The 27,024-nt window shown below is 53.4% G+C and overlaps 1 protein-coding gene across 2 annotated transcripts; it reads right to left on the bottom strand.

Annotated features, from left to right (window-relative positions):
- Nucleotides 1-314: 314 nt before the first annotated feature.
- STARD10 (StAR related lipid transfer domain containing 10) lies at nt 315-27,024 on the bottom strand. Of its 2 annotated transcripts, none has more exons than XM_011286610.4 (7): nt 26,899-27,024; nt 22,436-22,746; nt 4,343-4,490; nt 3,631-3,734; nt 2,861-2,978; nt 985-1,037; nt 315-734 (listed from the first exon to the last, which is right to left on the bottom strand). In XM_011286610.4, exons 2-7 carry the CDS (start codon nt 22,640-22,642, stop codon nt 489-491), a joined length of 876 nt encoding a protein of 291 aa, XP_011284912.1. In that variant the 5' UTR covers nt 22,643-22,746; nt 26,899-27,024; the 3' UTR covers nt 315-488. The 2 variants fall into 2 exon arrangements, with proteins under 2 accessions (XP_011284912.1, XP_023095227.1); XM_023239459.2 differs by lacking the exon at nt 26,899-27,024 and adding an exon at nt 23,136-23,295.

The raw sequence follows: 27,024 nt of genomic DNA, 5'->3' as shown, positions 1-27,024 counted from the left end.
CCTACTTCTATTAGAGCAGTGAATGGTAGCCAAATAGCCTGGAGCAATGAACATGTAACAAGGACAGGTGAATGGATGAGTGAACTAAGGAACAGACACAGGAAAACAGAACACACCATGGACAGGAGGAAGGGGTGACGACCTGACACATACTCCAGCTACACATGGGGAAATGAGGGGATGTCTAAAGGGGCAAAGGCCAGGGGATCAATAATAAAATTAACAAAATGAACCCTAGAACAAGGGGATTAAAGGCGACGGTGGTCAGTGGTCATGCCCGGGCAGGTGGGAAACAGGCACAGCGACGAGCCAGCTGAGGCTGTGGGATCGTTTATTGGGGCTGTGTCCAGTGGGGCCGCAGCGCCAGCCTGGGCCCCAGCCCAGCGTCCCTAGGAGGCGCAGGCGGTGGGGGAGGGGAGAAAGCGCGGGAGGATCCGCCACCCCTGACCCCACTCCATCTTGTCTAGGTCCCTGCAGTGGTGCCACAATCAGGTGAGCGAGGTGTCGTCGTCGCTGCCCTCGCCGCCCGCGCCGCCCGTGCGCTCCTCCCGGCTCTCCGTCACCGCGCTCTCATCGATGTTCTCCAGCGAGTCCGCGTGCTGCACGGAGAGCTCCGACAGCGCCAGGCTCGGCAACGGGCTCTGCTCCGGGTGTAGCCACGGCTTGAAGTGCGGCTGATGTTTCTGCTTCCACTCTGGGTACTTGACGCACGCCTTGTACATCTTCTTCATGGCCTGGGGGGGCCGCCACACATCCGAGTCAGGGGTGGACACGGCGTGGGACTGAGTCTTCGCCACTTCCCGGCCTGCGCCCTCCAGTGGCTCAGTCCCCTGCTCCCGGGACCCTGACTCTAGCCCATTTCATAACTCCGCCCCTGAGCCCTGACTCCGCCACCCCTGACTCCCAGTCTCCATCCCTGACCCACCCCCTCAGCCGGAACCCTCTCCCGCTGCTTACATACCCCAAAGTCCCAAGGCCACTCACCTTGGGAGCCAGGAACTGAGAAGATTTATTCACTACCCACTTGGGTAAGGAGCCTATGAGAGCAGGGAAGAGTAATGAGGAGAGAAGGGAAGAAGCAGCCTCAGGGACCCAGCTCCCTCCAAACATACATATCAACCTACTCCTTCCAGCCTGGGGCTTCCAAGGAGGCTACCCTCTTCTCCATGGGAGGGGAGGAGGCTGTGAGGCAAGTCCTGTAAGACTTCATCATCCTCACTCTCTCTTTCTGTCTCAGACCAAGGTCCCCAGGCTCAATTCTGTCGTATCCCCTCCCCCAAACCCACCTGCTATACCCCTCCTGTCCCTCTGCTAAGCCCCAGAGCATGGAAGAAAACCACAGGGTCCTAAGTGACCACAGGCTACAAGTGGGTTGAAATCCTGACCCACCAAACTCCTGCCTGTCACCTCCCCTCCACTGACATTCTTTCTCATACCCAACCTGTGAATGGCCCTGATGCTCTACCCCGCCTTCTACCTGTCCTCCCAAGCCCCCTACCCCAGGCAGCCTAGCTGCTACATAGGCCTCTTATCTAAGCTCCCCATCCTGGGCTCACCTGGAATCCATAGTTGGTAGCCCAACCATCCACCCTGTCTCATTCCCAAATGTCTGCTCTTGCCTCTGACACCCAGCACACTCAGTCAGTGAGGTGCTAGGGAGCCCTGGGCCTACATCACTGGGTGCTTGGTGGGGTTGGGGCACACCCGGGCAAAGATGTTCAGGGATTACCCGTCCTCGAGACATTCACCCATTCACTCACACTCCACATCCACTCCATGACACTTACTCTGGGCCAGCCCCAGGGACCCAAAGAGCAACTCACTGTCCGAGACGCGACAGTGTACCAAATGCTCTGCTAGAGGGGAATGGGCCTGCGAGCATGGAGCCAGTGGTAACTCTGGGCATCAGGGACAGAGGAGGTGACATGTGACGCAGTCCTGGGGGCATGCGTAAGGGAGGAGAGATGTTTCTAGGATGAGGGAAAAAGCTGCCTAGACAGGGAGGTGGGACGGTGTAAGGTGTGAGGAAGGACTGGGAAATGTGGGGAGGGGGCTTAGACTTCACTCTGAGGGCAACAGAAAGTCCCAGAAGAATTTGAATCAGAAGAGAATCATGAGGAAATGCATGTTTGGGAAAAATCCCTCTGTAGTTGTATGGACAGAGAAGGTCGTTGACTATGGAGAGAAATGACAGACTCAGGAGCTGTTTAGAAGGTACAATCAATAAGAATTGGTGGCCAGACCTGGGAGCTGAGCAGAGGGCATCCCAGTCAACCTCCAGGTTCTTGGTATGGGTGACTAGGGGGAGGTTTAGGAGAAGGGGAAAACTAGGAAGGGAGATATTTCATAGTTCAGCTTTGGACACAGTGAGTCTCAGGTCCCAGAAGACATTTTAAGGGATGAGTCCAAGAGGCCAATGGCCACAGGGATCTGGTTCCCAGCAGAGAGAGACATGTCAGCTGGCCACAGAAGCCTTGGGAGTAGCTGAACCTTCCCAAGGGGAGGAGAACTGAAGCCTGGAAAACTCAGGGCCTCTGGGATGGGCAGAGGATGGGAGCTAGCAAGACAGATGGAGTGAAAGCAGACAGTAAGCAGGAAGCCAGTCAGAGCATGGAGGTGTGGGAGCCCAGGAAAAGAGCTCCAAGCTTTGTCATGGAGCAATGGCTACCACTTTGGCCTTTGCTTTTCAAACCAGTATAAAGTCTCAAATCTTGGTTCAAATGATATTTTGGATGGAGATGCCCCAAAATACAAAACAGCTCCTAACACAGGCTCCCTAGTTGATCCCTAGTAGATCAGGCCACATCTCCTGTGGTATAGGAAAGGATCCCATGATAAGCTGCCAGGGCCAAGCCCTCACCTTTGGGGTCCACCTGGGCCAGGTAGGTGATGACGCAGCTCTTGGGCCCCGTGCTCTGGATGAGGTAGCCCGTCTGGATGGACACAGCTCGGACCAAGTCTTTCCGAGGTGGGTATTTCTGGGGATGGAAGGCAAAGGGAGGTGAGACTGAGGGTTGGGACAAAAGAAGTGTCTTTATGAGTACATACATACACACACACACACACACACACACACAGAGTCAGTTAGTTCACATCCCCTGGCATCCACTCCAGAACAGGCCTGATGTTGAGATAGGGAGAAAGGGAGGACTCAGTCTAGGTCACTGTTGCCTCTCAAGGTTTCCCTGTTCCCCTCAGGAAAGCCCTCAGTCTGGAGTCAGGGGTCATGAGCACATACATGGGCATTCACACATGCACTCATCTTTGCCCAGGCCAGCTGTACCTGCCTGTCTTGCCTGCTGTGGAGATCAAGGTGGCCCAGCCTCAGGGAAGTAAGAGGCCCTGCCTCTTACTACTTGCACCCCCTTTCCGAGCCAGCCCATCCCACTTGCCCACAGTGATGGCTCACATCACCCTCTTCTCATCTGCCTGAGAGCTGAGCAGGGAGACAAGAGCCATTATTCTCACTATATAGTAAGGAAACTGAGGGGCAGAGAGCTTCGTGCCCAGACTGAAGTCACATGAAAGTCATGGTAGTAGCCAGAAGCCTCTTCCTGGGCCAGGCTTGCTGGCCCAGCCGTACCTGGGACCTTCCCCTGCCCACCCAGCAGGGAAGGCAGGTAGACTCACAGGATGTTTGACTGAGTAATTCATAATGATGTAATCAGTGCCCATGGGGAGCCAGGAGCGGAGGGTGATGACATCACGGTTCTTCAGGGGCTTTGGACACCTCCCTGTGGAGGGCAAGGGACAGTTCAGCAAGACCTCTGGCCTGACTGCCTGCAAGGGAGGGCATAGCAGAAGCCAGGGACACAGGGATGCCTAGTTAATCGCCAGTCCCCCCGATCCAAACAGATATACCCCCCACCCACCCACCAGACCACAGTCCCAGAGCTGACACTAGGAAAGAGACAGAACCCTCTCCCTTCTTGTCACCAGCCATTCCTGCTCACAACCTCACACGGCCCTTACCTTGCTGGCCTGGCCTGTTTGTATATGTGAATGTGAATATATTATTGTGGGTGTGTGTATCAGAAAATGTGTGACTGTGAATATGTGGCATGTGGCCATGGAGTGTGTACATGACTCTGTGTGCATGTGTGTGGAGGGTGTATACATGAACATGGGAGTGCGTATGTGTTTGTGAGTGTACGTGTGTGTGCCCAAGGGTCTAGGAGTGGACAGAAATGTCAGGGAGGGCAGCCCTACATCTTAGCACTCAGGTCTCTGAGCAGCCTGGCCATGGGAGTGATCACAAGGAGGAAAGGTGGGAGAAGAAAGCTGGGCTGGAGGCCTGGATGGAAGTAGGGAGGCTAGGATCAGTGTTCTTGCGCCTGCTCACAAGAGTAATAGCCCACGTCAGCATTGACTGTTAAGCGGGCAATGTCGAAAGTCTCAATGACGTTGCTGTCCCACTTCTTTCGGTATTCAATGTCGTGTAGGACGTCATAGAGTGTCTCAGCTGGCACATCGCGGCACTCCATCCGGCACTGCAGACAGACACATGGGTTGTTAGGGTCACACAGGGCTAAAAGCCCCGGCCAGGAGACCAAAGGGCAGACAGACAAGAAGGGGAGAAAGAACATCAAGAAGAGCTTAACTGTCCAGCCCTCCCAGAAGCCACCCGTGTGAGGAGAGAGACAGCCCCTGTATCCAGAGACCATCTCCCCCATCTCAGCTCCCACCAAACCTCCCGTTCCATCCCAGTCTCCTTTTCCAGGAAGCCTTCTTGAATGACCAGGCCAGACCTTCTGGACTCCCGTACACTAAGTCTCTATATCTATGCCCTCCCAGACCACTGATCTTCATGGGTGGAGGCTCATGGCTGACTCAGCGGAGAATCTGGTATGGTTACATGCTAAATGAAATGAAGGCATAAACAAACAAATACCTAAATGGATGCTTTCTTTCATCCATGGTACTCACCACCTGACCATACAATTTACCTTTTTTTTTTTCCTTCATCCAACAAATATCTTTGGATTTCTTACAGTTTTTAGCTCTGTCCTCAAAGAACTTTCCATCTAGGGGAGAGAAGAGCCAAGGATCCCCTTTTTTATTTAACCCTCAAAACAACTCTGCCAGACAAGAAATGCAAAGAGGAACTTGAGGCTGAGAGAGGTTAAGTAACTTGACTAGGGTCACCCAGCTAGTAAGCAGCAGAGCTGGGATTTAACCCAGATCATATGTCTGGGAAGCAAGTAAAAACAGAACTAGGTTTTGCTAGGTTTGCACTCAGCAAGGTGAAACTTAGTTCACGTCCTTATTCGGTGATTGTTTTCACTCAAAAGCTCAAAGCCTAGGCTCAAGGTCCCCTCAGCAACTGGACAAGTTTTCTTATGTCGTTTAAAAAGGTCTCCCAGACCTGGGCATTCAGACAGTGCCATGGGAAACACATAGAAAGCAAACTTTGGTTTTCCTAATTCTAAAATTGGGCTGATACCTCCGAGTATTTCTGTGAGAGCAAAATGTGGTAATGTGTATAAATCACTTAGGATAGTACCTGGCAGAAATAAAGGTAACACCTCCACTGGTGGCTGGAGAAAGAAGGGAGGGGATGGGGGGTGGGGGTAGGGAGAGAAGGAAAAAAAAAAAAGAGATAGTACCTGGCATGTGGTGAGTGTACCTCTCAGTATCTCTGGGAGATCTTTCTACTTAAATCATTTCCTTATTGTAGAAACAGTACTATATGTTTTAGAAAGTTAGACATACAGACAGCAAAAAGAAAACCATCATATTCTCATCATTTAGAGATTGCCACTGTTAACACTTTAGTGATTGTTCTTCCCAAGCCTTTTTTGTGCATATTTCCCCCGAATGAGATTATTCTGTGCATTCCATTTTGTAGCCTTCAGGCAACAATCTCTACCATTTTGTTGCAGTTAATTTTCAGCACATCTAACACTCAGAGCATATTCACATTTCTCCAGTCGTCTCAACCAGGGCCCAGCAGAATGGCTCCTGTAAAGAAGCATGATGAGAGGAAGGGCCGTTTACCATCAGTGAGGTAGTGACCAGGGAACACACACCATCAACATTCACAGGCGCATCTAAGGAGTGGGTCTCAAGAAGTGTGCCCTTTGGGCCCCCAAAGAGACCCAGAAATTTGCCATGGAGATGGGAACTCCAGAAGTTCACTGACACCAGGCTCAACAAAGCTGTTTGGGCCAAAGGAATAAGGAATGTTCCATACTATATCTGTGTGCAGTTGTCCAGGAAACTAACAAGGATGAAGATTCAAACAAGCTCTATGCCTTAGTTACCTGCGTACCCACATCACTTTCAAAAATCTACAGACAATTAATGTGGATGAGAACTAATTGCTGATTTTCAAATAAAGATATAAAACTGCAAAAAGAAAAGACAAGACAGACAAAATCAAAGTTTGAGGACAGATTCTAGCCTGCAAAAACTCACTGTGTGAGTCTGAACAAATCACCTTCCCTCTCTGCTTTTCTGATCCATGAGGAAGGCTATGAGTCTAGATCCCGTCATTTAACTAACAGCCCCAATTCTAGTCCTGTGCAGAGCACAGAACAATCAGAGGTGAATCTGAGACCTGTCCTTGAGAGGCTTCTAGTTGAGGGAGGAGACCAACTTGAAAATGGAGAGGTGCCCTAAACTGCCCAGTGAGGGCACAAAGGAGGAGGTCAGTTCTGCAGAATGGAGGCAGGCACCTCTTCTCCACTAATACTCAAAAGGTCCTGGTTCCAGGTTTTCCTAGAGAAATGCAGGATTCTGGGGCTGGGTGAGATAAGATGAGCCTGGAACATCTTATTGTGCCAGAAAGTAAGGACATACTCACAGAATGATAGGGACCTTGCCAAGCAGATACAGGAGCCAGAGGAAGGGCTCCCACTGACTGGGTGAGTGACTTGTCAGGGTCTGCCCAAGGCTTTGCCAGTTTTAGCACTGAAAATCCCACATCCTAGGAAAACCCTCTATCCCAGACAAACTAGGAGAACTGGCCACCTACCACAGGCTAAAGCTAGGACAACCCGAGTATCAAAATAGTGATAATCAGGGCACCTGAGTGGCTTAGTCAGTTGAGTGTCCCACTCAGATTTTGGCTCACATCATGATCCTGGAGTCGTGGGATCAAGCCCTGCATCGGGCTCTGTGCTAAACATGGAGACTGATTAAGATTCTCTCTGTCTCCTGCCCCTCTCCCCTGCTTGCACATGCACGCTCTGTCTCTAACATACAAAATAGAATGAAAAAATAAAATAGTATAGTAACAGATTATTCGAGGCTCCTGGGTGGCTCAGTTGGTTAAGCGTCCGACTTCAGCTCAGGTCACGATCTTGCTGTTCATGAGTTCAAGCCCCACGTTGGGCTCTGTGCTGACAAGTTACAACTGGGTGTTGCCTGATAGAATGCAACGAAGAGAATACAGGCACCACTTAGGTGACATTTCTGCCAAAGATGCATAACCGAAATCCAGTCATTAGAAAAATCAGACAAACCCCAAATAAGGGACTTTTACAAAAGTCTCCCCTGCTGAGTGTCAGGGTTGTGAAAGTCAAGGAAGTACCCAGGAACTCCCATCACACCTAAGGAGACTAATGACACGTGTGAAGGAACGAGTGAGTGAGTGAGTGAGTGAGTGAGTGAGTGAGTGACTGAACGGAGTGAGGGAAGGGCTGGGATGGTGAGAAGGGTGTGGGGGAAGAAGGCAGAGGTCAAACTGGCAGCAGCAGCAGCAGCCGGACGACCTGTACTGAGCAGCTGTGTGGAGGTCTGGACGCTGCAGCAGACATTCAATGCAAGCTCACTCTTCACCCCAAATTATGAGCTGGCATTACTCCTGTGCTGTGCATAGAAGACTAGGGCTCAGGAGATTAAGCAACCTGTCTGAATCAGACAGCAAGAAAGCAGCAGGGCAGGGATTCAAAACCGGATTTTCCTGTACTCTCAACCATCAAGGACCACTCACGTGTGGCTTCTGAGGAAACGAGAACTTCTCTATAGCCAAGCTGACTTGGCTTTACAAGTCCTCAGAGGTGTTATCCTGGGCAGTGAGTGTGTGGAGGGGCAGTGACGACAGAATTATGCTCTTGGGCTAGAACCCTACGTGGGACTGCCTCTTCCCTCTGGTCAGGCTCAGCGTGCACAAGGACCCAGGTGCACTCACGGCTGGGGGTTGGGTGCACCCTGAGGAGAGGCCCACACTGCCCAGACACCGCTCAGGGCTGTTGTGGCTTCAGGACCAAAGGCCTCCCTCTGAGATAGCGGAAGTAGGCGGGGCTTGCATGGCCACGAGACAGACCCAAGACAGACCTGGCAGTTGAGTGTAAACTTTGCATAACATTTCATCTTTACACTCGATCTTAGCCAAAAGGCTGAGAAGCGATAACATTTCATCTTCAAAACAGGGGAACTTTAAAGGTTTCCCAGGCTGGTGGCAGGCTCTTGGGCAGGAAGGCCGGCAGTGGCGCTCTGCTGGCAGGGCAGGAAACCCTGGCTAGGGTGGTGGTACCGCAGGTGACAAAACAGGCAGGCTGGGTGGCTGGTCCAGAGAGCAGAGTGGAGAGTGACCGTGGGCGTCCTCATCCCGCCTGGCTCCCAGCCATGCTCTTTCCACAGCCCCCAGGAGCTAGGGGCCTGTGCCAAGAGGGGTAGATTACATAGGGCATTGTTCCTGCCCACTGTGGCAGCTGCCACATCTGCGAGGTGTAATTCTAAGAGGCTGCAGAGGGATGGTGGGGGTAGCGGTGAGTCACTGGAGAGCACCTGGGGGGCAGGCCTGTGACTGGATCCCACAGCCATTGGGCCCTGGGCAAGTCAGTCACTTCCTCTGGACATCTGGGAGCTGCCCCTGCAAGCCAGAACTGAAGGGGGTTTGCTCTGGGTTGCTCAGTCAAGGAGCCATGCTGAGCTGCAAAACCCTCAAAGCCTGGTTACAGCGGGGAAGCTGACTTGCAGCTGAGAAAACTGTGGCCCAGAGGGAGCAAGTGACACCAGAGAAACTACAGACCGTATTTCCCACATTCCACTCTCTCCAGCCCCAGGAGGTAGAAAACTGGAATTGCTCAGAAGCCCTGGGACCTGCACACCCTCAACCCTCAACACACTTAGTCCTACGGAGCCATGGTCAGAAGGGACTGGACAAGTGAAGAGGGCCACCAGGGAAGACTCTTGCAGGTTTTGAGCCTGGCAATCCCAGGTTCCCATTCCAGTTCCTTCCCCTTGGGCACAAGCTCCTGAGTCTTGGTTTCTTCACATGAAAAACAAGGATAATAAGAGTACTTATCTCATGGGGATGTTGTGATTCAATTAAACGAGATCATGTATGCAATATACCTGGCACATAGTAAATACTCAAAAAATAGTAGCTGTTAGGACTTCAGCCAGCTTCCATGAGCAGCCATTCACGCTTCCACAGGATAGGACCAGGTCACATTTGCATTTTGTGCCCTTTATGCTTCTCTGGCCTCATCCTGGGGCCTGCCTATTGGTCCATCCATTTATCTATCCACCACTTTCTTTCTAGAGTCTGCTATATACCAGGACACTGCAACTGGGCAGGAGGAACTTGGAGATGAGCCAGAGGCCCCAACAAGTGGGTAGCATGAGAGACAAGGACACAGAATCCCAGCAGAGAATGAGTAGGGGTGGGGGAGAGGGGCACAGTAACTGTGGGAGCAGAAGGCAACAGAGCCTAAAAGGAAAAGGGGCAGAAGTGCTGCAAGGGGAGAGAGGGCATTTCAGCAGAGGGACCGGTGAGTACAAATACCTGGAGACTTAAAAAAATAAGTACAGGGGCGCCTGGGTGGTTCAGCTGGTTAGGCTTCCAACCAGCTCAGGTCATGATCTCGTGGTTCGTAGGCTGGGGCCCTGCACTGGGTTCTGCTCTGACAGCTCAGAGCCTGGAGCCTGCTTCAGATTCTGTGTCTCCCCCTCTCTCTGCCCCTCCCCCACTTGTGCACGCTCTCTCTCTATTTCTCAAAAATAAATAAATAAACATTTTAAATAAATAAATAATTAAGCACCAAGCAGGATCCAGTGCCCAAGCTGTGTCTCATTGTGCCCCTCTCTTCTCTCCCACCCTTGCCCTGTGCTTCTCTGGAGGCCTTCCCAGTGCTCAGCTTTAGAGAAGGAGGGATCTCCACAGAGGGAGGGAAATGGTGGGGAGGAGGGCTCCAGTATCTCCCAGGACCCAGGGAGATAGCTGAGCCAAGACAGGGGACAAGAAGTAAGGTCACCTCCACAGGGCTGTGGTATGGCCTTGAGGGCCAAAGGCCAGGTCAGTAACCTGCAAACTGACAGACAGGTGGATCCAAGTTTGGCCCTCACCCCAGGTCTCCAGTATCCTTGCCCGTGGGATACGTGCAACACACGGATTATCCCACAGTCCTAGGGACCCAGGAGAGTATCTCTTCCTCCACACTCTTCAGTTACCACTGGGGGGAGTGAGGCCCAGAGAAGGTAAGGGGTTCGTGTGGGCTCTGAAACATCCCACAGGCTGTGCTGACTACTCACAATGCTGCATTTTAATAGACAGTGTTGTAAAAGGAATAACTGTTATGCAAATCATCTTTTCCCAACAGAACCATATTCAAATCAAAGGAAGCATTCCTGACTAGGGGTGGGGTACTCACTGTCAAATCAATCACAGCCTTGAATGATAACCACAACCTCAATAACCATTACCATGTACCAATGGCTCCAAATCACTGCCTAAGTCATCATCACAGAGGAGACAACAACACTTGGCCCATGGACCCCATAGGAGCTGACGTGTAGGTCAAACCGCCTCTGCCAGTTGTCTGCAACGCCAAGCTGTGTCCTGTACAAATACTGTCTCTTATCCTCCCAACACCCCAATGGGTATCATCATCCCCATTTTACAGATGCAAAAACTGAGGCCCAGAGCATTATAAGGATTGACCAAGGCCTGAAGGCTAAGAGTGGTAAAGCAGAGAACTATCGCCTGGGTGTGTCTGACCCCAGATTGTTAAGGCTTTCTGCTACCTTCATCAAGGGGCAGGACTGGCCCAGCTCAAACAACATGCTGGCAACTGGAGACTGTCTTAGTTAATGGACGGTTATTATGCAGAGCTCATCGGATTCGGAGGGCTTGCTCACCAGGAAAGCGAAGCTCAGACATTCTTCCTCAGAGCAGAGTTCCTGACTCCACCCTCAGACTGCACTGGGCTCAAAGACAGAGCTGTACTTTCCCAAAACTCCACCCAGGTGCTCTGCACCTGGAAGACCCCCGAGAATCTTTCAGCCACTGCATTGCCCCACCAGACCCAGCCAGGCCACACACAGGCTCATGTTTACATAGCAGTTCCAGGCTGCCTAGGGCAGACAGGCCTCTGCCCAGCTACATCCTGCTCTTCTGGCCTTGGCCTGGGCAAAGGACTTCAGCTCTGAGTCCCAGTATCTTCATCTGTCAAACAAAGATAATCCTCCCCTCAGAACGGAGCTGTGAGGATTAAGTGAGGCTTGTACAGAAAGCCCCAACAGCAGCTGCTCTTCCTCCAGCCCCAAGCCCCAGTGCCAACCCCCCCCCCCCCCAGGACTTCTCAGGCCTTGCCTACAGGAGCACCTTCTTGCTAATCCCCAAAGGGCAGGATATACAGGGCCAGGGAACAAAGTTTAAAAACACAAAAATGCCCAGATCCCTCCACAGTGTGGTTGGACAGGGAGCAAATGGGCAACCCTCTTCCACCAGGGCCCTACAAAAATGTATCTGCTCCCCCATCACAGCCCACACAACCGGGCACTGCCAGCTCCATGTCAGCCCTGGTGCTGAGAGATGCAGCCTGGCCTGGGGCATATAGCCGGTGAGAGGCTCAGCTTCAGCAGAGCCTCTGCCTCCTGTTCTGAAGGGACCCCTCCCAGGGGCCCCCACTGTCTCTCCCAAAGGCCTCAAGAAGCCAGCATTAAGCCAAGTTGATAAAGCACCTACCCTTGCCTCTGGGTTTCTGGAGCTCCCAGAATGCAGACCTCTAAGACCTTCCTCCATGTCCCCCCCAAACCTCAAGAATAGCTCAAGGGCACTGACACAAGGGGTTGGAGAGAAAGTGGGGAATGGGATGCAGGAGGAGAGAGGTCTCATCAGTTCTGCTTTCTGAGAACTTTCCTTCTCTGGCTCCTTCCCTATTTTGTTTTTGAACAAACTTCAGTCTGGCTGTTCCCTGTCCAGGCAGCCCTTCCTGTCCTTAAATCTTTTAGGATGACCTGGGGCCTACTTCTTGTCTCCTCCACCCCCAGGGCTTCCCTCTATCAGCATGCATTGCAATGCACTGATTGGCCCACAGTGCTGTGGCCCCCTTATTCATCTTGGCACCCCCTGTATCTGGCATGGTTTAGTAAAGAAGTATTTCTGAAGGGAAGGATGGACAGGTGAGACAGAAAAGAGGTTGTGCCTGTGTAGGCTTCTCTGACTTTTAGAGTGCAGGGGCCATGGCCAGCGGTCCTTAGAGCTTCTGTGGACTTCAGAAGGAAGAATCTTGGTGAAAACCTCCTAGACTTGTAAAAATCTCCATGGCACTTGAGGCTTACTCTTTCTGCCATCATCCTTACATAAAATGCAGTGTAGGGGTAGGAGGTGTCAGAGACAAGTTCAGGGAAGATTCTGGGACTTGCTGAAAGATCCTTAATAGTTCTGATAGTTAAAGAAAAGTAAATTTAAATGGTACTGAGGTGCCAATTTATATTTTAGTAAATTAGCTAAAATATACAAAATATTTACTGCTTGTGAGGACATGCTAAAACTGTTACACAGTTAGTGACACCAAAAATTGGTTCCACTATTCTGGAAAACTATTTGGCAAATTTTTTTTAAGTTTATTTATTTATTTTGAGAGGGAAAGAGAGAGAGCACATGAGCATGAGCAGGGGAGAGACAGAGAGAGAGAGAGAGAGAGAGAGAGAGAGAGAGAGAGAGAGAGAGAGAGAGAGAGAGAGAGAACGAACCCCAAGCAGGCTCTGTGCTGACTAATGCGGGGGTTAATGTCGTGAACCATGAGATCATGACCTGAGCCAAAATCAAGAGTCAGACACTTAGCCGACTTGGGCCACCCAGGCTCCCCCATTGGCAAATATTTTTTAGGTCATAAAAATGTCTCTCAACTCAATTCCTGGAACTCCAGGACCAGAAATTTATACTGAGAAAAAAAACACCAAAAAAACTTGCTACAATATTTATGACTATATTATTGCATTTGTAATTAGCAAAATATATTGAGAACCTGGAACATCACCAACAGCTGGGTCTGGTTGGGTTAAGACACATCACCTGGATGACTGCTGCCCAGCTACTGAGAACTGCGCACGGCTCCCCACCACCCACCCAGGGAAGGGCAGGCTCTGAACCTTCGGAACCCAGAACAGGCCTGCATGGAGCAGCTGCCGGAAATGTAGAATTAATAATTCGGTAGCAATACAAGAAACTTTTACAGATGCAATGTTAAATGAAAAAAGAAGATACAAACTTGTACCTGTGCCAAGGTCTAAAGTATGTATAAATTATGTACACTCTTGCGTGAGAGTTGAAAGGAACCAAGGAAAAAGTTTTACTCAGGAATTGAGGCTCTGGTGATTTATTTTTCCTTTTTGGATTCTTGGTACAACACAGTTTATACAAGACATAGAAACTATACTTTTTTCTCCGAGTTGAGAGTGTTGTCCAGAACCTGGAGGTCCTTGTTCCCTGGATCTGGAAGTCTGGGCTGAGCTGAGATGGGGCCTGAGGCTGCCCATGTTAATGCTGAGTTACTTAGAAAGGCTCCGCATCATCTGACCATGCTAGGAGTGGAACCAGAGGGGGACCCCCCCCCCCCCGCAAAGCTGCACAGGCAATGACAACCGTGGGTGGGCAGGGCAGGGAAGAGGATGCAGGAGGCCAAGATGCAGCTACAAGGAGGAGCACCTAAGTGGGGTCCTAAAGGATAAACGGAAGAGCAGACGGCACTCAGATGAAAAGGAGGCGAAAGAGCTCTGGGCAGAGGTGCTGGCATGAGCCTGGGGGCTGGAGGAAGAGGAGGGCTCAGGTAGTTCCACTGGGTAACCTGAGTGAACATGGAAGGAGGTGGGAGGAAATGGAGCTGTCCCTGGAGAACCTCAGGCTGTTCATTCATTCATCCATTCAGCAAAAGTTAATGGTGTGCTAAGAGCTTCACAAATTCATTTAATTCCATCCTCTCAATTACCTGGGAGGAGGGAAGATTATGCCCATTTGTAAATGGTAGCTCAAAAAAGTGAAGAGAGGAACCAACACAGAACCCAGTGTGACCCACAGTTCACCAAGGCTATTCTCTGAGAACAAGGTTCTGCTCTGTGGAAGACCCAAGGAATTCCAGGTGAGCGAGCACCTGGCCAGGTGAGGCCTGTCCCTGAGGATCCATGCTAGGGGCTGGGTCCGTTGGGGCTGGCTCTGTCCGGAGTGAGGGGAGCTGGAAGGACACAGAGAGCATGTGTGGTGTGAGCCCAGAGCAGGGGCTCTTTCCCCCATCTTCTAGCTCAGTATCCCCACCTGTACTATGACCACACAAGCCCTATGGCCCTCTATTCTGAAGGGAAAGGGATCTGGCACCAAATACCTCCAAACCATCTTCTCCCCAAAATTGGGGTCCCCTTGAGACTATGGAGAGTGCAGGTGCTGCCATCCCTCCCCTAGACAGGGCTCCTAAGTCTGCTCAGGCAGACTAACCCAGGCTCTTTGCTATGCTCTCCATCCAGCGCTGAGTGACTCATACCTGCTCTGCCTCCTTCCTCTGTCCTTCCCCCAAGTCTCCAACAGCCTCCCTGGACCTGTACTGCACCCCTCAGACTCTAGACCAGCAGGCCCCAGCTGCGCAGCAGTGAGAACCATCCTGCTCTGACATCTCAGAAGCTGACCTCCTGGTCTGGAGCTCCTGCCACTCCAGCCCTGGAGGAGGTGGGAGAGCCAGACAGAAGAGGGAGGAGAGGAGAGAGGCAGAGAGTGGGTGGGCCTGGAAGAAAAGGAAGGGATGGGGGAGACTAGTGACACAAGACACGAGACAATGGCCAGGGCTGGCACACAGACATCAAGACAAACACAAACTGGATAAACACCTCCCAGGGCTCCAGAGACTGCCCGATGCCCCCAAAGCACTCTCTCTAGTAAGCTCCAGACAGCATCTTTAACAGCCTCCTGGGCATCACCCCCTGGACGGCCCACAGGCTCTCACTCACCATGTCCAGTACTGTCATGTTATCCACCCCAATGCCCACTGCCCTGTGCCCCCCTCCAGTGCCTAGAACCTAGGCATGGCTCTGGACTCATCCCTGAGTCCAGTGGGATTGCACTCAGCCATGACCTTCCAACAGCTCCTCTTCACCAACCCGAGGCAGGCTTCCTCATTCTTGCTTGGACCACTGAAGCAGCATCCTTGTCTCTGGTCTCCTGGCTCCCAGGCCAGTGCTTCCCCAGCAGCTAGGGAGCTTTCTAAAACCCAGAGCTGACGATGGCACCGCCCAGCTTGAAAGTCCCTGCTATCTTTCTCTCTCTGCCTTCAGGCCAGATCCCAACTCCAAGATGTCCTCCTCACTCTGGTTCCGCCTCCACTCCTTCTCACTCTCAGTCTGCACTCCTGCCTCTGGGAGCCTACCCCACTGAGGGATTCAGTGAGAATTGCTCAGCTTGCCACCTGGCTCCAGCTGGGCTCCCAAGGCCCCACCCAGACACCCCCCACGCTGCCAGCCACTGGCCTCCCTCTGCCTGAGTTCTCTTGGAAGGTTGTCCCCATCTTTGTCATTCTCCCCACTAGGCTTCAGGAGCAGGGCCCAGTGTCTCCAGCACTGGCATGGCGGCTGGCAGAGTGGGTGGGAGGTATGAGAGGAGGTTTGTTGAATGAATAAAAAACTGATACAGAAAAAAAATGGAGGAAAGGGGACGAGTAGAGACATAAGGGCAGAAGCAGTAACCATCAGAGATGGGGACAGAGAACACACCCTAAGAGGAGACCCTGAGACCCAGAGGTAGGCCCAGAGGCTGGGTCAGGAGGCTGGATGGAGGTAGGGAGGGGAAAACTGTGGCAGAACCAGCACTGAGCCTGGGGCTAGAGCTGCCAGGAGACAGCTGAGGAGACATAATTGGATCAGAGACAACTCTGCTGCAGTGAGGGGGCGTGACTCACACACACAGTAACACCAGACACAGAAACACACAGTCCCACACTCAGAGGTACATACACACCACCTCAGACACATGCACACACATACACACACATACATACATTCGATACAATTTACTGACCCCAGTCAGGTTTCTGCCCCAGGGATGTCACCTGGGCAGATGTGAAGAGGCTCACAGTCCACCCAACCGAGGACCCTATCACACACGCAGTCACCCACAATCCAGCTCCACAAACAGAAGATCTGCACATAGAAGGCCAGACAACCCCTATCATACCATCCTGTCTTCATAACACCACCATAACCACCATCTGGTATCTTATTTAATGATCTGTTTGCTTCTATTCTTCTTGTCTCTTCCTTAGGATGTAAGCCTCATAACAGCTGAGTCTGATCTGTCTGAGTTGCCACTAAATTCCTGGATATAGCACAATACTTGGCATATAGTATGTGCTCAATAAAAATGTGTTGAATGAATGAATGTCAGAGACACACAAGGGAACTCCATCCTCTCTGCCAAGCCTCTGCCTTAGACTTTTATCACTTTTTTGGTCCAGAATCAGGTCCCAGGCAACCTGGAAGGAACCAGAGATGGGGAGGGGGGCCTTGGGGGTGGGTGCCAGGAGATGGTAGAGGGGATCTCAGCAACTAGGAGCAGATGCAAGTTGTGGCATGAAACCCAAGGATGAGATTAAATGGCCCAGGACCACAGTACTCATCCCCCTACTTCCCATGTGTGTGTGCTGCAGGGGACAGTGTACATGTGCAGGCATTTCTCACCTGCCCCAGTACATAAAGATTCTAGAGATATCAGAAGTAGCTAGTATCTGTCTTCAGGGAGCCTCGGATGAGAGGCAGGGAGGCAAATGTTAGGTTAAAGCCCTAGAGAATAGCTCCAGTGGCCCTGTGTCACCTGCCCCAGGCTCTCTAATGACAGGTGAGAGGAACCTATATTTGGCATGGGATCCACCACTAAGTCCTGGGCCTGCCACTTTCTTTCACTGTCTGTGTTTCTGAAGGTTCAAGGGCCCCAAAGCACAGAGCCCAGCGCAAGCATGCCAGAGGGGATAAAGTGAGGCGCCAAGAAGAACAGGGACACCTCAAGCCTAATACCTGCTCTGAACAGCTTTCCTCCCACCTGTTGTTGGCACATGCTCATCTGCCTAGGTCAGAGGCCAAGGTAAAGGATCAGGGCTGGAATAAGGTTTCTATCCTATCTATCATCGTGGCAACCTGGTTGCCAGGCCTGTGGCCCCTAGCCCCTCAGGAACCAGCTGGAGTGGCCCAGCCAAGGTCCCAGATTCTGGAGTCATAGCACCCACAGCCCTGGTTCCAGGTGGCCCAGCCAGGCGTGGAGATGCAGAGGAAGAAAGAAAACCCATCCGTCTCCAGGACTCCCTCCTTCCTCTCATCTCCTGAAACTTTAAAGACTCTGGGCTGGAAACTGAGCTGGGGCTCGTTAAAGTTTAAAAGCCAGAGCCTGGGGAGCCGGGTGTGGAGGCACAGAGCCAGCCTGGGGACTAAGGGCTCTTCTGGCCCCAGGGGGACACTGACTGGAGGCACCTACCCCCACTCTGCTCAAACTCACAAGGTTCCTCACCCACCAAGGCAGGCATCAAAGGGGCTGCATATCCACAGTCTTACACCCCAGCCTGCACAATACAGTTTGCACATTGCAAAGGGTTATGCTATAACCACCATGTCCCGTCCATTATCCCTCCTAAATCTCTCTGGATGCAATCCCTTGCTCCATTCCCCACAGCCCCTGCTTTCACACAGGACTCAGCACCTCTATCCAGACAAATACAGTATCCTCCCCTTCCTCTTCCTCCTCCCCCACTTCCTACCTGCTTTATCGAATCCCCCCCATCCCCCCGCCCCAGCCCGGCATCCCAGGACCTCCAGGACCCATGTTCTGGGGCCTTGGTCCAGCTCTCTAATCATCTCCAACTCCATACTAAACCACCTGCCAGTCTCCTAATGTACTACTCTATTTCCCACCTCTGGGCTTTGCACAGCTTGCTCCTCTATATGGAAGGCTCCCAATGCAATCAAACTTGTCCATCTCATTCGCCACCCAATTCCAAAGGGATCACCTGAGCATTCCAGAAAGCCTTTCCTGGCCCCCAAGCTGGTTCAGAGGCCCCCTCTGGGTCTCCATAGCTTCTGTGACAAGTGTCTGTCCATGCACAAAGGAGCTCCTTGAGAGCAGCGCTTGGGCTTGATCCTCCTCTCTGTCCCTAACCTTCAGCATAGGGCCAGGCAGAGAGGCTATCAGTGAATGTTCACTCAATGAGTAAATGAATGAATGAAGTGCCCAAAGACAGGCAGGGCAGCACTACTCAACAGATGAAGAAGCTAAAGCCTAGGTGGTGGCAGCAACCTGCCCAAGGCCATGTGGCCGTGACTCTGGACAACATGCTCTCTCCTCCAGAGACTCAGCCTAGCCCAGAAAGACTTCCCCTAAATTTTCCAGCCACCTCTGACCTGAGGCACTTAGAGGGAACAGACTTGAGAGTATGGAGGGGGTGGGGTGAGGGTGCCTTATGGGAGCAGGTGGACAGTGAGATAGGGAAGGGAGGGGCCGAGGAGCTTTCTCCAAAGCAGAAGGGGAGGAGCCATAGGAAAGGAAGTCAGAGAAGACAGGTCCCTACTGCTCAGCTTCCTGTAGCAAGAGGAACCTCAGGTTCTCAGCCACAGTCCCTCAAGAGACCTCCCACCAAGCCCCTCAAGGACCCTGCTCACTAGGCCCACTCCTGCCTCTGTGGTCTGCCTGTGAACATCTGCCCCCTGTAGTAGGCAGAAGTCACCTGGAACTGTCCTTCCTCTCTTTACCAGGGTCTGGAAACTTCTGAAGACAGGACCAGATCTCCTCTGCCTCTCACATGGCTAGCCAAGCACAAGGTTAGGCAGGCTGCAACACTGGAGAGTCTGAGCACATGAGCATCAAGGGCAGGGCTTGGCAGGCCATGTCACCTCCTGCTTTCTTCCCCTCATTCCTCATTTCTCTCCCATGGGCCCTTGAGTCCCGTTAGTTCAGAGGCCCTTAGTGCCAGGAAAGTCCCAAGGCAGAAATGGAGAAATAGCCCAGAAAAGGGCAGGGACATACCATTGGTAATCCACAGAAGAGGATACCACAGCCAGGAATGGACTTAAGCTGGCCCTGCTTAAATGACTGGCAGACCCCTTAGTTTTGCATTTCTCATACACTCAGACATTGGCCTGGGCATTGAGAGACCTAGGTTTGGTTCCAATCTGCCCTCTGCCTTGGACCCAGGATCTGTGTTCAACATCTGCCTCTGGAACAAGGCCGGACCTCTCAGAAGGCAGTGTCTTCCTCCTCTCTAGTGCCCAAAGCACAGTGTAGACCTGAGGTCAGGCCAGGCCATGTTGGAGGCCAGGAGGGAGGAAATGGGTAGAGATGACCTCCAACAACCTCTCCCCTTTGTCTTTGCTCCAAATGCTAGGACCAGAGCTACAGTGGCTTTCAGGGACCTCTGGACACAGGGACAGGGAGAGGATAAGTCTAGGGGAAGGGAGATGAGGAGAAAATCAATAAGGTAGACCGATAGATGGAACCCTACCCCCACCCCCACCTGAGAATCACGAGAACAGGGCATGTCCAGAGTGCAGGCTGGCTTTCCCAGCTCAAGGGGCAGGCCCACAGACAGGCTGGGGCAGGATGGGGTAAGGGGTCAAAAGCTAAACAAACACCTGTGGTTGAGTCCCAGCCCCCTGGAGTGACCCAATCATCCTTGGGGACTCTGGCTTCAGACCTGCTGTGTGACCTTGGCAAGTCACTTCCCCTTTCTGGGCCTCAGCTGTCTCATTTATCAAACAGGAATGGGATTATGAGAACACCGTGTACTTCAAAGAGTTACTGATGGGGTCAAATGCCATAACGTTGACTAACAATGTGAGCCCAAGCAGAGGGGGGCAGGTGCTCTGGAGTCAGGCTGGCTTGGGTCCTATGCCTGCCTCAGCTGCTCTGTGATCTTAAGCAAGTGACTCTTGGCCTCAGTTTCTTTGTAGCATGAAGACAAGTCTACTACTGCCCAGGACTGGCCTGAGGGCAAATTTGAAGATGGAAAAGATGCTTGACTCCTATCAGAAATGAGATTTCCTGCATGGAACCTGGGAATCCTGGAACCTTGGGGATGGGATGCTCAGAGACTCCTGCCCATCTCCCAGAGCTCCACTTGGCTGGGCTGAGGGGATGGGGAGTCAGGGGGCTGGCCGCTCAGGATGCCCATAGCCAAGGTCCCAGCCTCCATCCTAGGCTCCAGCTCTGTTTGCCTCCTGTCCCCAACTCTATCTCCATTGTGGGGAGAACAGAGAGAGATAGGCTGGGAGACTGGAAATCTGGGTTCCAAGCCTGGCCCTTCTAGGACTTGGCTATGTGATCCTAGACTGGCCTCTGCCCTTCTCTGAGCCTCAGTGTCCTCACTTACACCCCAGTGAGGAGGGAGTATGAAACAGGGATTGCAAAAGGTCTTCTGGCACCTCCAAACTCTGCTCAGTCTGAGAGGGAAGGAGGATCCAGGTCCCAGCTAGGGACCACAACACCCAGTTTTTCCAAGTCCCCTCCTCTCCCAAGGAAGTCCACTTGACAAGACTGATCTGGCCACAAGGGGTCTATTGTGGCAGTCTGGCCCCAAGACCCGTCAACTCCAGTCCTGGACTGGGCTGGGTTTATTCATTAACCAAGCCAGTTGGAGGAGGCAGCTCCGCCCTATTGACACAGAGGGTGGGAGTACTGGACTTAGTTCAGACCTTCCCCTTCTGGAGAGCCTTAAGCCTTTCCCAGATCACAGGAAAACAACCTTGTTCTCACAACAACCTTGCTCACCTTTCATTCAGTCTGTTCCTTCCTTCTTTCCATCCTTCATTCAAACAACATCCTTGCTCTATCTGTGTTGGATGCTAGGGACGCAAAGAGGGATAGGATCTGTCCCTGCCCTCAGAGAGCACCAAGCTGGGACACACCAGCTGCCCTGTGCTTCCCTGCTCAAGTTCAAGCCCCCAGAAAGCCTCTGGCCCAGGGCCCTCAGGCCTGGGCAGAGTCCCAGATGGGGAGACACACATGGAAACCCAGAGAGAAAGAGATAATCAGATAGCTGGGATGCAGACAGAGAGTCACGGGGGCGATGGGGAAGAGAAAGCAGAAAGCATGAGCCAGAAGGCCACATGGGACAGATGGACAAAGCTGTAAACGACTAAGATTTAGTAAAGCAGAAAGGCATAGGGTCAGAGAGGGAAGGTCAGCTTTCTTAGACCGTGGTATGAAGTCAAGATGCCAGAGCTAGGTCTGAGAGCAGGTTCTGGGTAGGAGTGCCCTCAGAGTCCAGTGCCCTTCCCCTCTACCCCCCCAACAGGAATACACTCCCCTACATCCGGGAGGAGGGCAGCAGAAAGAGGAGGGCAAGGGAAAGGCAAGGGAAGTGAAGGACACAACCTACTGCCAAGAACCCATTTAAGGGAGAATTTCCCCCCTGGAAATGAGCCACTCACAGCAATACCAGATGTGTTGGGGGGAGCTACCGAGGCCTCTAGACCAGAGTCTTCACCGGCCTCTGCCCCGTCTAGGCCCCAAGGGGTGGTGGGCTCACTGGGTCCCAAACCTCAAGCCTGCCCGGTTCAGGCAAAGAGGAAAGTCATGGGACTTTGAGGAGTGGGGCTTAGGCTCTGAGGGAGCTGATGTGCCTGTGTCTGCCCTGCATCTGCTGGCCTCCCTTGGCCCCCTTCTCCCATAGCCTGGCCCTGTGTAAAGCAGGGACATCCAAGTCCCTGCCTTCAGGATCTGCCAACCACAACCCTAAGTCCCTGCAGGAGACTCTGGGAGCAGCCAGGGAAGGAAGAGGGAAGAGCAGCACATCAGGCAAGAAGGAATCAGGTCCCTGGCACCCAGGGCTGCGGAGAGTGAGGACAGACCAGGAATTAGGGAGAGAAGGGCTCAGTCTCCCCACCTGGGATGACTCAAGTCAGGGACCCAGTGAAGACTTGCATGGCCAGCACAGTCCCAGAAGGAGACCACTCTCTCAGGCCTGGCAGCAGCCCACTTCCCAGGAGCAGGCAAGGGCATGCAGAAGCCTGGGTTCTGGCTGAGTGAGCCAGAGTGAGTCACACCCCCTCTCCAGGCCTCAGTTGGCCCATCTGTGTGAGGAGCCCTTGCCCAACAAACTGTGCCTCCTCCTGGTTCCCTGGCAGGAAACTCTGAGTCCAGGTGCCGGACCAGGTGTCTGTGGCCCTGCAGAGGAGCAGGGGACTCCCTGTCGGAGGCAGCAAGGGCGCAGTGGAGGCTGCACGTGGGGCAGGGCAATCCTACCTTGATCTTGTGCAGGGTCCGATCCATCTCCACAGCCTGAACCCACACAGACACGCCGGCCTTGCTGTAGGTCAGATTCCAGCCCTCCTCGGCCTCACACTCTGACCGGAAACTGCGGAAGTCCTGGTCGTCGGGCACCTGGACACTATCGCGGCCCAGGACTGGCCGAGGCCCTTGGGGCTCTGTTGAGGCAGCGGACTTCTCCATGGGGAGGCCCAGCGCCCTGGTCCTAGTCCCGCTCTCCTGGGTCCTCCGCGGAGGCTCCGACAACGTCGACGCGGCTGCAGATGCTGACGCCACCTTCCTGGGACCTGCAGGACCGGTTTGAGGACGGGAGTCAGTGCGCTGGGGGCGCGGGTGGGGCTGTCCGGGGTCCTGGGCCGATGGAGAGTTCGAGACAGGCAGAGGCTGGCCCCCTAGAGAGCGCGGAACCGCACAGGGCAGTCACGGGGGCCACCCCCAGGAGCGACCCCAGACCTCCCTAGGGCCGGAGTGGGGGCCGCGTATCGGGTGCGGGGGCTCCTCAAGAGCTCTTCGGGAACCCAGGGGAGGCCAGGACCCGAGGTGACGGACGGTCCGGCGGGGCTCCGCGCAGTGCCCGCCGGACCGGCTCAACTAACTCGGCAGCGGCGCCGGCGCGGGCTGCGCGCCGGGCGGGTGGTGGGGGCGGGGTGGGGCGCCCGCCCAGCCGGACGCTCACCTGTGCCCGCTGCTCCGCGGGGGCCCGCCAGGGCCCGGGGTGCGAGCGCCTCAGCCGCCGCCGCTGCTGCCCGGGCGACCGGGGCCGCGCGGGGGCTCCGGGGGGAGGAGCAGTGGGTCCCGCCGCCCTGCCCCGCCCCGTGCCCCCCCCCGCCCCGCGCGCCCCCTCCCTTTCTCCCTCCCTCCGGGCTAGGCTCAGAGGCTCGGGGGCTCCGCTCCCCGGGGCTCGGTATTTTCCAGGCTGCGGAGGTACAGCTGACGGAGCTCGGAGCCCCGCCCCGCCCCGCCCCGCAGGGTCCTAGCGCCCGCCCCCGCCCGCCCCGGATGGGGACGGGGCCGGGAGAGCGCTAGTCCTCAAGCTAGGGTTGGGGACGGGGCTGGAAGGGGCCGAGTTAGAGCGGACTCTGAGAGGAGGGGCTCTGAGGTGCTTGAAGAGGGATTCTGGAAGTTAATTGTGAGCCCCTTCTCTCCATACCCCTCCCATACTCACAGCTATACACCTCTGCAACAACCTACTTACACACAGGCATGCTGTCCCCAGACATCCCAGAGACGCCCCCACACGACACTCCAGAGACCCAAACATGGGCACACACCCCCGCCACAATCAAGAGCAACTTAGAGATGCCAAAGCTTGCATCCCCCACCAACCACGAGGCACGCCAAGCCTACACACTTCTAACCCAGTTCACAGTGAGGTTCACAAACCCAGGAGGAAGTTGATCCAGCCCACTAGCCTCAAGGTTCATAGACTGACCAGACTTGGGTAAAATCTCCACTCCAGTCTTACTCCCAGCTGGGGGATTTAACCAGGCCCCCCTCCAGCTTTGGACTCTGGCAGTTGTCCACCACCATCTGCCCTGAGCATCCCAGCACCTGTCCACATACCTCCCATGGACTAGACTAGGCTCTCAACAGCACCTGGCCCCAGAGTTCTGGGGCTCCCCTGACCCTCCCCAGGCAGAGCTGGCCAGGGCTCCAAAGCCACGGGGGAGATAGGTCCACCAGCACTGCAGCCACCCTTTCCAGCCTGGGAGGCTGCCACCTGCCCCCTGGGTCCTAGTGCCAGCTTTGCCTCCAGTCACTTCCAGTGAACAGAGGCCAATAAATAGTTCAACTTCTCTGAGGCCAGGCCAGCATGAGTGTGGCAGATGGCCCAAGGCTGAGCATTCACTCATTCTAGTGACTGGCCTTTGACCACAGAGGGGCAGGGAGGGCCCTTGGTGAGCTCACCTGGATGAACAGCTAACTTGCCCAGTGTTACACAGTGAGTACATAGCCATCCTGAATAGTATCCAGGTCACAGCCTCCTCTCACCCCAGGTTCCTTTCTCTACTCTGGCTGCCCCATGCTCTCTGGGCCTTAGTTTCCCATCTATGGAATGAAGGAATAAGAACGTATAACCTCCTAGCCTCACCATCCTAGATCTCTGGGATGGAAGAGCTTTTCTTAAAGGTGCTAGAGAAAAAACGAGGAGTTGTCACAGTGTGTTCACAAATAGAGGTGTTTTTTTCCTACAGTGCTTAGGGCTCCAATATGTTTGTGAATCAGGCCCAATTTTATAAGTGAGTGGGGGTGAGCAGGGAGGCATGATGGCAGATGACCTCAAAGGGCATTCTGCAAACTAAATCCTGTAAAATGAGCTACAGGTCCCCATGAAGTGTGATCACCTTAGATCTCCAGTATGTGGGTGGCATAGTCAGATACTCACCCCCACCCCTTCTAACCCACATTCTTTAAATGTGTAGGAGTGGTGGCAGGGGAGCTGGCTCTGGGCTCAAGATGAAGCCAGGGCTATGGCTTTCTGCTATGTACCTCCTCTGTCTCCACCCTAACTCTAGGCAGGTCACTGCCCCTCCCCTGGCCTCAGTGGTTTTAGCTGACGGCCACAACCAGATTGTGTTTTATCTCCCACAACACAGCTCAGTGGGAGACCCAAAAAGGAGTCTACAGTCTGTGAACTGTAGCCTCTGGGATCTACGATAAGGAAAAGAGATGGGAGCACTGGCCTGGTGGATCCTGCCTCCTCAGGGCTCCAATAACATCTCAGCAGACAGCAGGCACAAGGGCAGTAAACCTTTCATGCCCATCACCCAGTCCAGGGTAAAAGAGATAAGGCTAGGTTGACAGTAGTAACGGCAGATTGACAGAGAGGTACAGATGGCAGAAACCAAACCATTACTCAAATCCAAACAGAGATTAACCAAGAATGAATCTTTTGAAGGTCTTGGGTCGGAAGTAAGTGACCTGGTACCCCTGCTTGGATAGCCATGCCTTGGGCTCAACCTTGGGTCCTGGGTTCAGGCCAGGATAGCTAGCCAAGTGGATGGGCAGAATCGCTCCCCATCCTATTTATCATTAATTTGCCCTTGCAAGTCCCCCTCCCTCACCCCCCCCCCCCAAATTTAGGTGTCTCTGGCTCAGGGGTTTATGACAGTCTCCCAAACATGACCTTTAAACACCCCTGAGCAAGAGACAAGGACCCTGTCTGCTCAAGGGTGGAACAGTGAGCCCAGGAGGGCTGGGAAAGGGGACCTAGGGGAGGAGTCTGGGGAGGAGTTCTAGGACTTGGCCACCCCTGCACAACCTGGCAGCACAAATGGACCTGGGTTCAAATCCCAGCTACACCTATCTCTTAGCTGTGTGACCAAGGGCAGGTGACACATCCTCTCTGAGCCTGTTTCTTCATCTAAAATAAAAATACCTACTGAGAATTATTGCAATGAAAAGAGTTGTACATGTGTCAGTTTCACCCCCAAATAACCAAAAATATAACTGGGAGGGGAGGTAGAGAGAATACACTGTCCAAAAATGGCATGTTTCCAACAAAAAGTGCTAAGGTAACATCTTGATATGATGGTGGTTAAGATTCTCATGAAAGATTAAACAGTGTTAAAGGTTGGCAAGGCATGACCCCACTCTGCCCCTTGCAGACCCTTGCCCAGCCATAGGGCCCCTCCACCAGAGGTGGATCAAGGTATCTCTTTGGGCCCCCAGGACGGGGCCCAGGTCTGGCTCCTGTCTGGGTCCCGAGCCCCAGAATGGGGCATCACAGAGCAGGAATCAGAGTGGGTGTGGAAGGGAGCAGCTTGTATGAGAAGAAGGTGCTTAGCAAACTGAGAGGTGTCATGGGAATGTGAGGAATCATTACCTAGGGCACTGAGCAAGTGCTAGGTCTTACACGTGCCCCTCACAGAGAGAGTAGCTGAAGCCATGAGAGGCACAGGGATACCCCTGAATCACAAAGCAAGTCAGAGCCCATGTGGGAATCTCTAGTACCTCAGGACTGTGATTCCCGGAATGGGGGCAGGTGGTCTTTTGGAGATTCACACCAGACTTTGCTCACAGACCCCTGACAGACACTGGAGCAGGGGTCAGGGCACCTGCCTGGAGCCACCCATGACCTGGTCCCTAACACTCTCCCCTACTCCCCCGACTGTGTCCCCATCAGAACTGAAAGTCCTCATACTAATGTCATCTGTACCCAGCCCCTCACTGTACAGATGGGGAAACAAAGGCCCAGCTAGCAGGGACAAAACAGAAATAAGAACCTAGGTCTCCCAACTCCTAACCCAAGGCTCTAACCCTGCTCTCCATTGTATGCCATCCCTTTCACTAGCCTGGGGGTGATATTAGAACAGTCGCCATCCTCGCTCTCTGTCTTAAGATTCAGCCTCTGCCCAGGGTCCCCACCCTGCCCAGTGTCCTGGATGGTGAGGGGCTACCAAGTCTTGACTTGTTCCTGGGTTCTCCCTCCTACTCACCATCTAGTTAGACAGACGGATGGCTGCCCTGATCTCCCTTCTGGGAGATGAGGAGAAGGCCCCCCCCCCAGCCCCTTCTCCCCCTACCCCCTCATCAGGGGTAAGTTGGCCTGCCAGTTTGGGTGG

Source organism: Felis catus, chromosome D1, assembly GCF_018350175.1.
Source record: "Felis catus isolate Fca126 chromosome D1, F.catus_Fca126_mat1.0, whole genome shotgun sequence".
Lineage (NCBI taxonomy): Eukaryota > Metazoa > Chordata > Mammalia > Carnivora > Felidae > Felis > Felis catus.
Note: the sequence above shows the minus strand (reverse complement) of the source record. Positions and strands in the feature narration are given on the sequence as shown.

Coding starts and splice junctions, on each gene's coding strand:
- STARD10 (XM_011286610.4), bottom strand. CDS start 22,642: ATGGAGAAGTCCGCTGCCTCAACAGAGCCCCAAGGGCCTCGGCCAGTC. Junction 4,491..22,435: donor GGACCCTGCACAAGATCAAG/GTAGGATTGCCC, acceptor GTCTGTCTGCAG/TGCCGGATGGAGTGCCGCGA. Junction 1,038..2,860: donor GGCCCAGGTGGACCCCAAAG/GTGAGGGCTTGG, acceptor CTGCTCTCATAG/GCTCCTTACCCAAGTGGGTA.